Source organism: Alexandromys fortis, unplaced genomic scaffold, assembly GCF_014885135.2.
Source record: "Alexandromys fortis isolate MF-2015 unplaced genomic scaffold, M_Fortis_MF-2015_v1.1 scaffold_140, whole genome shotgun sequence".
Lineage (NCBI taxonomy): Eukaryota > Metazoa > Chordata > Mammalia > Rodentia > Cricetidae > Alexandromys > Alexandromys fortis.
Genome location: NW_026068048.1, coordinates 110,391 through 121,195, shown reverse-complemented (window position 1 = coordinate 121,195; position 10,805 = coordinate 110,391). Strand labels below are relative to the sequence as shown.

General features: G+C 48.1%; 1 protein-coding gene and 1 non-coding gene across 2 annotated transcripts; both read right to left on the bottom strand.

Annotated features, from left to right (window-relative positions):
* Nucleotides 1-2,637: 2,637 nt before the first annotated feature.
* Rps16 (ribosomal protein S16) lies at nucleotides 2,638-5,098 on the bottom strand. The gene is made up of 5 exons (XM_050119056.1): nucleotides 4,933-5,098; nucleotides 4,703-4,804; nucleotides 3,070-3,166; nucleotides 2,933-2,980; nucleotides 2,638-2,840 (listed from the first exon to the last, which is right to left on the bottom strand). Exons 1-5 carry the CDS (start codon nucleotides 4,978-4,980, stop codon nucleotides 2,695-2,697), a joined length of 441 nt encoding a protein of 146 aa, XP_049975013.1. The 5' UTR covers nucleotides 4,981-5,098; the 3' UTR covers nucleotides 2,638-2,694.
* LOC126486816 (small nucleolar RNA SNORA40) lies at nucleotides 4,179-4,304 on the bottom strand. Its single transcript, XR_007588202.1, has one exon. It is a non-coding gene; the product is annotated as a small nucleolar RNA SNORA40 (small nucleolar RNA).
* Nucleotides 5,099-10,805: the final 5,707 nt, after the last annotated feature.

The following is a 10,805-nucleotide window of genomic DNA, read 5'->3' as shown; positions in this document are numbered from 1 at the left end:
ACTGGGACTCCAGGTACTGGCCACATAACCCCTTTTTGAGCCTCATTCCACTTCTCTGTGCCCGGATGTCAGTGCTGCCCAGTGGAGCCGGTCTTGCCTATGGGGGTATCCTATCTGCTGGGTCTGGTGTGGTGCATGCCTCAGATCCAAGCACTCTAGAGGCAGGCAGATCTCTGAGAATCTGAGGTTGTACATAGCAAGTTCTAGGTCAGCCAAGACTACATGAAACCTTGTCTCAACAAAGAACTTGATGTGAGTAGCTCTAAGTGGCTATGTGTGGTCTTCAGAGATGTCCAAGCTGTGTTGATAGCCTCTCAGGCCAGCACTCACCAGTGCAGCTCACTGGCCAAACTGCTTAAAAAACCAACTCTTGCAGCTAATGTTTTGTTAGAAAGTAGGTTCTGGTTGCCAAGATCCCCAGATCACATCTCAGAGGTGTGTGTGAACAAGACCCAATTGTACAGAGTTGTACGCCCAAGAAAGCCACTGGGCTTGCTACTCTGTAGGCTTGAGCTTCTCCCATAACTGACTGCTGTCCTAGGGCAGACTGGGTGTAAGGTAATTTAGAGCCTTGTAACATGCTATGAAGGGGCTGGGCCTTTCCACCTGTCTTTCTGACCCAGTATCACTTCCACTGTGGGCTCTTCGGTAAGCCAGTTCCTGCCATTCTTACCTTCCCTGCATATAAACAACACACAGGACACCCAGAGGCTCCCAAATTCTGGCTCCAGTTTTTTTTTTTTTTTTTTTTAATGTGCATAGATTGTTTTGCCTGCTTGTGTGAGGATGTCACATCCCTTGAACTGGAGTTACAGTTGTGAACTGCCCCTGTAATAGTTTTGAAAGTGTCTTAAGGGGCTGGGAGAGGTGGCTCAGCAATTAAGAGCACTGACTGCTCTACCAGAGGTTTGAGTTCAATTCCCAGCAACCACATGGCTCAAAACCACCCCAAAAAAGTGTCAAGTTAGGCTGAACTCAAACTCACATCCACAGCCAAGGATGACCTTGAACTTCTGATTTTCCCACCTTTTTGGGAACAGGCATGTACCCAAACCCACAGAGACAAGCATTTGAGCCTACACATCAGCTCCATGGCCTCTCCACACTGACTTGGAAGGGCAGATGCATTGAGTTTGCCTGACCTACTGTGTACAGATGGGAGGCTCCTTAAACCTGGGTGACCCTTCCAGGTTATTATTGGTGTATCGGCTGACATTCAAAGCTTCCTCAGCCCAGCATGGCTCTTACTTCTCCCATCACCCAGTCTGGATTTGCTTTCTTTGTAACAAAGACTATAGCCTTACACATTTCCTCTGCTCTTCCTGGTATTTAAATAGTGGGGTGGGTGTGGTGCTTCACAATCCTAGTCCCAGCACTCAGGAGGCTAAGGCACAAGGATTCCAGAGCCCTGGGAGTTCAGGACAAGCAAAGGCTGGAGTGTGACAGCTCAGCCAAGTGCAAAAGGGCAGAGACATCGCACCTGGTGCAAAGCCCTGGGCTTGCTGCCCTGTTACAAATCAGGCAGATAACAAACACAAGATAATGCCAGCCAGGGCCGCCTTTAATCCCAGAGGCAGAGGCAGGCAGGATCTCTGTGAATTCGAGGCCAGTCTGGTCTGCAGGAGCTAGTTCCGGGACAGGGTCTAAAGCTACAGAGAAACCCTGTCCAAAATACCAACTAACCAGTTGTACACTCCCAAGTCCTAGCATAAGACAGCCAGACTCTTCTAAACCAAAATGGGAGTAGGAAGAAAGCTTGATTGGCAAAACTTTGGAAGCACGAGGACCAGGGTTCAACCCCAAAACTGGGTTAAAAAAAAAAAAAAAAAAAAGCCAAGTCGGGGCTGGAGATGGCTCAGAGGTTAAGAGTACTGGATGCTCTTCCAGAGGGCCTGAGTTCAATTCCCAGCAACCACATGGTGACTCACAACCATCTACGATGAGATCTGGTGCCCTCTTCTGGTATGCAAGCATACACGCAGACAGAACACTATACATAATAAACCTTAAAAAAAAAAAAAAAAAAAAAAAGAGCAAAGTTGAGGCCAGCCTGGTCTACAGAGCAAGTTCCAGAACAGCTAGGGCTGTAACAGAGAAACCCTGTTGAGGGGCTTAAGGCAGCTCGGAGGGGTGACTGAGTACTTGAGGACCAGATGCAGTTCCTGCCACCCACTTGTCAGCTAAAAATCATGTGGTTTCTGAACACACTGATGGCATACACCTTCAATCCTAGCACTTGGCAGAGACCAGCAGATCTCTGAGTTTGGGGCCAGAGAGATGGCTGTAGGACTTGGATAATTTTTAAATAGACAGCAATTGAACAAACCCACACGCACTTACACATATCCATAAAAACCACGCACAGGCTAAGCTGTATCCCCTGGGTTCTGCCCATAATGCACTGCACAACAAACTAAGCCAAGTCCTTCTTCCTGCCACCTCCAAACCACACATGGACCAGAGAAGATGCTTTTTAAAGTGGCTGGATGTGGTGGCACACACCTATAATCCCAGCACTGGGGAGGCAGGGCAGGCACACACCTTGAGTTTGAGGCCTGTCTGGTCTACACAATGAGTTCCATGACAGTTAGGGCTATAATATAGACAACATCTCAAAAAGACCGTAACACAGAAAAAAACATTAAAACCCTAGGATGTTTATTACAAAGGTAAACCCTGATCCTTGAGTTGGGCTTATCGGTAGGATTTCTGGTATCGAGCACGGGCACCAGGACCTCCGAACTTTTTGGATTCACAGCGCCGAGGATCAGCTACAAGCAGGGTCCGATCATACTGGATGAGGATATCTTTGATCTCCTTCTTAGAGGCCTCATCCACATCTGAAGATGAAGGGACAAGATTCAAATAGCCAAAGTCTTCAACTTGGTCCCCACACTCACCCTCCCACCAGGAAGGACCATGGCTCACTCACACTTTTGGTAGTAGGCCACCAGGGCTTTGGAGATGGACTGTCGGATAGCTGCAAGACACAAGGGAAAAGTTCTGTGAAGATCCATTCTTGCTCCAGGAGCTGATGTCACAACCACAGGCCCCGATCCGGAGACTCACCATAAATTTGGGCCACATGACCACCACCCTTCACACGGACCCGGATATCCACACCTGCGAATCGCTCCTTGCCCAGCAGCAGAACAGGCTCCAGTAACTAGAGGAATGGAAGATGAACAGGTCTAGGTCCAACCCCGGACAGCTTAGTCACCCCCCTCAGGAACTCTGCTTCTTGGTGTGGACCCTGACACCAGGACAATAAAAGGAAGATTCAAAGCGTCTAAGTGGAAAGATTACTGCTGCGGGGGCTAAAAGTCACAGGCAACCTATCCTGGAATCCCGGTGCCCTTCAGATTCCTGTGCCCACGGAGAACGGAAGAGGGTCCCAAATACCCTGAAGCTAGAATCACAGAATGACAGGCAGATGACATCCCCTGAACAGGAAACAAAGTCATGGTCTCTGGTCTCAGAATACTGGTAGGGATGACATCACCAAGACAATCTGACAGTGGGAGCAGCTTGCCCTTCCCTCCTCTCCTGACTCTTCCTTACTGCTTTAGCTCACATCCCAGGCCCAACTATTTTGGATCAAATTATGTCCAGCATTTAAGACTAGCCCACCCAGAAGCTCCATGGCGACCAGGTCCAGAGCCAACTCAGCCACTGCTGTTTCCCCAATGCACAACGTGGCATACATAAAAATCCATTAAATAAATAAACTGACAGCCAATAACCAAATCCCACCACACAAGCAATACATTCTTTTCCTTTGAGAGGAAGATAAGAAGTATCTTCACAACAGGCAGTGGTAGCACACACCTTTAATTTCAACATTTGGGAGACAGAAAGGTGGTTTTACAAACTGAGTTTCAGGATAGCCAGGACTGCTATTCAGAGAAACCGTATGGAGAAACTGGCGATCTAAATCCCACACCTCTTTTAACTCAGAGTGGCTCAGATCATATTTACTCAGCTACCACACTCTGAAGGGTACCGAGTGTCCCTCCCACTTAAAGTTTCTTCAAGGTAGCATTTCTTAGTGTGGCCTTGGCTGTCCCGAGAGGACTGTCTCTGAGTATGGAATGATAGGATTAAAGGGACAATTCGCCACCACGAGGCTTCTAGTGGCATTATCAGGAATGCAGTCATCACTGAACAGTCTGGCGCGCGATGTTCCTTCTTACATGTACCAAAACTCATACACCAATGAGTTCTGGGTTGCAAAAGAGGATTTATTTTTGCACCTGTCTCTAAAATTTTTGTCCACCAGTTAAACAAAAACCCATACAAGTGCTACCAATCTTAGATTCCAGAGGACCCCGCTGGATTTCCTTTCCCAGGTTTTCACCCTGTAGCCCATGCCGACCTAAACCACACTTTGCTAGGATTGACTCGTGGCACTGTTCCCCTGGGTGCCACAAATATACACATGAACCAGGACATTTCTACTAGAGAAATTGACAATCATGTACTATATACACTATGCTATCCCCCAGGTCACTCGCTCCTCGCAGGGCAGATTACACTTTTCAACGTTCTACGTTTTATTATCCCAGCTAGGAAATCACGTTTTCCCAGCGCAAGCACAGACCACTACGTAAGTCATTCTCCTTTCCACACCTCAACTTCTAATAATCCCGGGCCTTTGCTTCCGTCTCTCCGCCTCCCAGATGCCCGCGCCCGACCCCAACACCTTGTACTGCAGCGTGCGCGGTTCGATCATCTCCAGGGGACGTCCGTTCACCTTGATGAGCCCATTCCCCCGTTTGCAGTGCGCCACGGCTGTGGCTGTCTTCTGTGGAAGGCGAGGGAGACGGAGAGACCGCGTGAGATCGGGGCCCTGGCTTTCAGGATGGACCCCAGATCTCTGACGTCTCCCAGCCCTAGCCTCCCCCGGCTCCTTCTATCCCTCCCCTGGCACACCTTGCGTCCGAAGACTTGCACGGACTGCAGCGGACCCTTGGCCGGCATAGCTGCGAGTATGAACACGAGGTCCTCACCGCGCGGCGCTGCCACCGGAAAAGGAAAGCTCGGGGCCGCTTCAGCCGATTTTCAGGGTCTGCGCAGGCGCTTTGAGCGCTGTTTCACGACAGAGCGAGCTTTGCGGCCGACGTTGAAACCCAGCCCGGGACGACTGATTCGCGGAGGGAACGCCTTCGCGAGGGGTGGGGCGGTCCTGGAGGGCGGAAGGGACGGAGCGGAGAGGGATTGGGCGGGGACTTGGTCCGCATCTCCACAGAGAGAAGTGCTGCGGGGTTGCCTTTCCATTGTTTTTCCGCGGGCGTGGTCGTCTTGAGTTTTGGCCAATTCGTAGACAGTCCTGCTTCGTGATTCTGTCCTTCGGCCCTCCTCCAGGCTAATTCTCACCGGGGGGCGGGGGGGGGGAGGGATACTGACCGCCTTCCTCCCTCCCTGACTTTTCCCCCCGCCCCAGGATCCCTGTCCGTGTCTTCCTAACTCCACCTCACTAAGTCAAGCTCCCAGCATCTTGCTCCCCAGAACCCCTTTTCCCTAGAATTCTTGTCCTCCTCGGACCTTCTCCCGCGAATCTGCATTTCACTAAACTTACCTGCCTATCGGAGTCTCCTCTTCCTAGCAAACCTGACCCCCTTTCTCAGAGACACACCCTTACAGGCCCCTTTCAAAGCTCTCCTGAACTCCCTTCTGCAAGTCTTAAACAGGATTCATTCTAGCGTGCCCGTTCTGCACCCGCCTTCGCCGGAATTACCACCTCTTTGGCAGCTCCTCTCCTCGGAAACTGCTCCTTTGAAATTATTCCTCCTAGGATAGCCCTCACCTAGACCCATTTTCAGAGCAGTTCTCCTAAACGATCTTTATTTGGAATCCCCCAAATCGGCCTGTTTTAAGATTTAATGTTTTTATTTTTTTGTTTGGTTGGTTAGTTTGGTTTTTTCGAGACAGGGTTTGTTGATGTATGTCCTGAAACTCACTCTGTAGACCAGTCTGGCCTCGAACTCACAGAGATCCACCTGTCTCTGCCTCCCAAGTGCTGGGATTAAAGGCGGCGCCACCACCGCCCGGCCTGATTTAATTTTATGAGTTCAGGTTCCCGAGAGAGGCTTCCAATCTCCCTGGAGGTGTGGTTTATAGGGTGTCTGTGTGCCACCCAACTTGGGCACCAGGAACGAAACTCAGGTCCTCTAAAAGCAGTAGATGCTTTTACCTACCGAGCCATCTTTCGGGCCTCCAAATTCCAATGCTCCCCTAAACACCCCACCCTAAGTCTCTACCCCACAGAATTCTCCAGCCTACCAATCCTATCTGAGGAAACCCAGGTTTTAGTTTTTCCATCGTACCCACCCCTAGAATTCTCCTAAGTCAAGGGGTTCCCTCACAGGGCTGTGGCTTTTTTTGCACAGTCGCCTCTGTCTGGTAGCACAGGGTGTAGGGACTCCCCGTGTCAGAGACTTGGAAACAGTTGGAGGGCAGGGTTGTCAACATGGATGACAAGGTGGGGTCATCCATGCAATTGGAAGGTGGAGGAAGAAGGATTGGGAGGGGTACAGATCCTTCCTCTCCAATCCTCCAATACAGTATGAGTTTCTGGGTTACATGTGACCTTGCCTCGGAAAGAAACAAGTTGGTGAAATGCCCAAGTCTGAGGACCCAAGTTTGATCCTAGGACTCATAGGATAAAAAGAGAAAACTCCTGCAAGAGGTCCTCTGACCTCCACACATGCACTGTGGTACACGTACACACAAACAGACTCCCACTTAAATGTAATAAAAACTAAATGCTCTCTCTCTCTCTCTCTCTCTCTCTCTCTCTCTCACACACACACACACACACACACACACACACACACAAAGTCAGTCTGGTTTTCATAGAGCGTTCCAGGTCAGCCAGGGCTAAGTAGTCTAAACAGAGCAAAATGTGGCACTGTCCACACTTGAGTGACCCACCCCCTTGGTAGCGGCAACGCCTTCCCGAAGCTGGAAAATTAGGGAGAAACCACTGGGCGCTGTGTGTATACACTGACACATGCCTGAACATGTTCACAGGAAAACAGTGTGGCAGATGTTCTGGCTGTCATATTTCTGACCCACTTTGGAAGATAAATGTATTTCAGACACAGCTGGTAATTATAATGATTACATCTACATTTGAGCAGTGCTTACTCTAAGCCCGGTGCTGATCTAATCTAAATGCTTTGAGTATGTCGGGTGATGTACTCTCCACGATAATTCCATGAGGTGGGCAGGGCCACCATGTGTAGGTTCAACGTCTACAAAACACAGTATTTGTCCTGGACACTGTAGATTCATATTTGTCAACTGACAGCAGATGACAGGAAAATACCTTGTCCTAATCCATTGGTTCTTCCGCCTGCCCAGCCCTTACCCCCCAGTCTGTCCTTCAGTCTCTTTTGACTGGCTGGAATTCACAATGTAACTAAGAAAGAGACAGCTTTGAACCCCTGATCTTCCTGCTTCCGCCTCCCCAGTTCTGGGGCTATGCATGTGCACTGCTACATCCAATTTTAGAATTGTCCTATAGAGTGATATTTCATTTGTAATTTAATAAATAAAGCTTGCCTCAAGATCAGAGAGTAAAACAGCCCCACTGGTCAGCCTTACAGACCGGGCAGTTGGTAACACACACCTTTAATCCCAGTAGCCACACTAGTTTCTTAGAAACCGGGTGGTGCGCGCCTTTAATCCCAGCCTTAGAGAGGATTATAAAACTGGAGAAGACAGCTCTCAATCTCAGTCTAATTCTGAGAGTCTCGGGCAGGACTGCCATTAGACTGTGGTAGAGGTAAGAACCAGTAGCTGGTTGTTTTACTTTCCTGTTTTCTGTTTTTGTTTTTTCAAAACAGGGTTCCTCTGTGTAAGTCCTAGCTGTCCTGAAACTAGTTTTTGTAGACCATGCTGGCCTCAAACTCACAGAGATCTGCCTGCCTCTGCCTCCCAAGTGCTGGGACTAAAGGCATGAGCCACCACTGCCTGGCTGTTTTTCTTTTCTTTTCTTTTCTTTTCTTTTTTTATTTTTGAGACAGGGTTTCTCTGTAGTTTTTGGTGCCTGTCCTGGAACTAGCTCTTGTAGACCAGGCTGGTCTCGAACTCACAGAGATCCTCCTGCCTCTGCCTCCCGAGTGCTGGGATTAAAGGCGTGTGCCACCACTGCCCGGCCTGGAACTAGCTCTTGTGTACCAGGCTGTCCTTGAACTCACAGAGATCTGCTTGCCTCTGCCTCCCAAATTCTGGGATTAAAGGCATGCACTACCACTACCTGGCTTTCTTTTGCTTTTCTGACCTTCAAGTTGAACCCCAATTTCTGAGTTTTTATTAATCATGCTTCAGTCTGGCATGTGGCAGTGGTGGTGCAAGCCTTTAATCCTAGCATTTGGGAAGCAAAGATAGGTGGAGCTCTGAGTTCGAGACCAGCCTGGTCTACAGAGTGAGTTCCAGGACAGTCAGAACTGTTTCACAGAGAAACCCTGTCTCAAAAAAAAACAAAAAACAAAACCAACCAGAAAAAAAGAAAAGAAAAGAAAGGAAGAAAAAAAGGAAGGAAGGACGGAAGAAAGGAAGGAAGAAAGGAAGGAAGAAAGGAAGGAAGGAAGGAAGAAAGAAAGAAAGAAAGAAAGAAAGAAAGAAAGAAAAAGATTCTAGGTTCAATCACTATTCTGGTTAAAAAGTAAATACTCAGCTGGACGGTTGGTGGCGCATGCCTTTAATCCCAGCACTCAGGAGGCAGAGGCAGGCAGATCTCTGGGAGTTTGAGGCCAGCCTGGTCTACAAGAGCTAGTTCCAGGACAGGAACCAAAAGCTACGGAGAAACCCTGTCTCGAAAATCAAAAAAAAAAAAAAAAAGTAAATACTCCAGGTGGTGGTGGCACACACCTTTAATCCCACACTCAGGATGCAGAGGCAGGCAAATCTCTGTGAATTTGGTGCCAGCCTGATCTACAAGAGCTAGTTCCAGGATCCAAAGCTACAGAGAAATCCAGTCTCGAAAAACAAAACAAAACAAAAAAGGTAAATACATTCAAGGCAGCTGCCTACAGAAATCCCTCATGCAGCCCTGTAAACCTGCCTGGTTTTTGTTTTGTTTTCCCGGTATTTTATATGTGTACTATATGTGTACATGTCTTGCCTGCATGGATGTCTGTGTGTGTCACATGAGTGCAGTACCTGCAGGTGTCAGATGAAGGGGATGAATCCCCTAGAAACAGAGATAGAGTTGTGAGCTGCTGGTGGGTGCTGGGAATCACAACAGAGTCCTCTGTAAAAGCCAATGCTTTTAACCCATGAGTCATCTCTCCAGCCCTCACCTACTTTCCTAAGCTGTAACTCAAACACTATCTCCCTCTTCCTCCACTTCTTTTTTCCTCCAGATACTGGCCTAAAAAGCCTAAGCATGGTTTCACTGATGCTCAGACTCCGAGCTTTCTCATGCTGTCTGTTGGGTCCTCCAGGGGGGTCGCACAAAGATGGGAACAGACCACCAAAGTATAATAAACCAGAAGCAAACGTTATTCCAGAAACCAGAATCCAGGAAAAAATTAAAAAACATCTCCATGGGGTACAAAAAGCTTATCAGCTAGCTGAGACCACAGCCAGAGATGGTTTGTATAAGACTGTGGCAGAGGCCGGTTTCTGAACCCACCTTTTTATAGTAGGGGCACCAAGCATTAGGTCTGAGCAAAGGAATTTTTACAATCTCAAGGTAAAACTCAGATACAGATTGCCTTACTTTACAATCTCCATTACAGAGTCTTAGTTAAAGTAGTGTTTGTACTTAGCATTGTCTTAGTACTTCCAGGTGGTGTTTACTGAAGCCCTGTGCTCTCCCCTTTGATGCTGCCAGTTTCATATAGCAGGGATAACGTGTAACCCAGAGGTCATATATCTATTTCCTAAAAGTTGACTCAGCTCATATCTGTAGGCTAGCTCTCAGTTTGCAGAGAGATGCTTTGGCCTTGTGAATAGAGCTATGGGTTGTAAAGCGAAATAACCCACTGTTAATAGTTAATCCTCAAGCTGCTGACTCTTCTCATTCTCCTAGACTTATAACGTTATAAAGTTTTTTATTTCTACATTCTTATCTTTGGAATCAACATTTTTATATTCTTATTCTTGGGCCCTTCACTCTCTAAAATCCCCTCCCTTTCCACCACACGGCTGCTTGGCAACCTCCATTACTGAATACACTTGCTTTCTTGGACCGTAACTCAAAAAGACAGGGGTCACTTCTTCCCCTACATCTCCCTGCTCCTGGCAGCAGCTGCAGGGGGTTACAGCTTGTCAGTCCTGCTGTTTTACTCTCAGAACCTGGATGGAGGGATGGTTCGGCTTGTGAGAGTACTCGGTGCTCTTCCGAAGGACCCTTTTGAGTCCCAGCACCTTCACGGGGTTTCAGTTCCACAACCATCTGTAACTCCAACCACCTGCTCTGGCCTCCCAGGGCACCAGGAACACACACGGCACACAGACATACCTATAGGCAAATATCCACACACATAGAAATAAAAATTTGGCGGGGCGGTGGTGGCGCACGCCTTTAATCCCAGCACTCGGGAGGCAGAGGCAGGTGAATATCTGTGAGTTCGAGACCAGCCTGGTTTACAAGAGCTAGTTCTAGGACAGGCTCCAAAACCACAGAGAAACCCTGTCTCGAAAAACAAAACAAAACAAAACAACAAAAAAAGAAATAAAAATTTGAAAATCTAATAAATTTGTCCTTGAGATTCAAAAGAAAAAGAAATCATATTTGTAATCCCAGCATTTGGGAGGCAGAGGCCATGAGATTCATTCAAAATTAGTCTGGT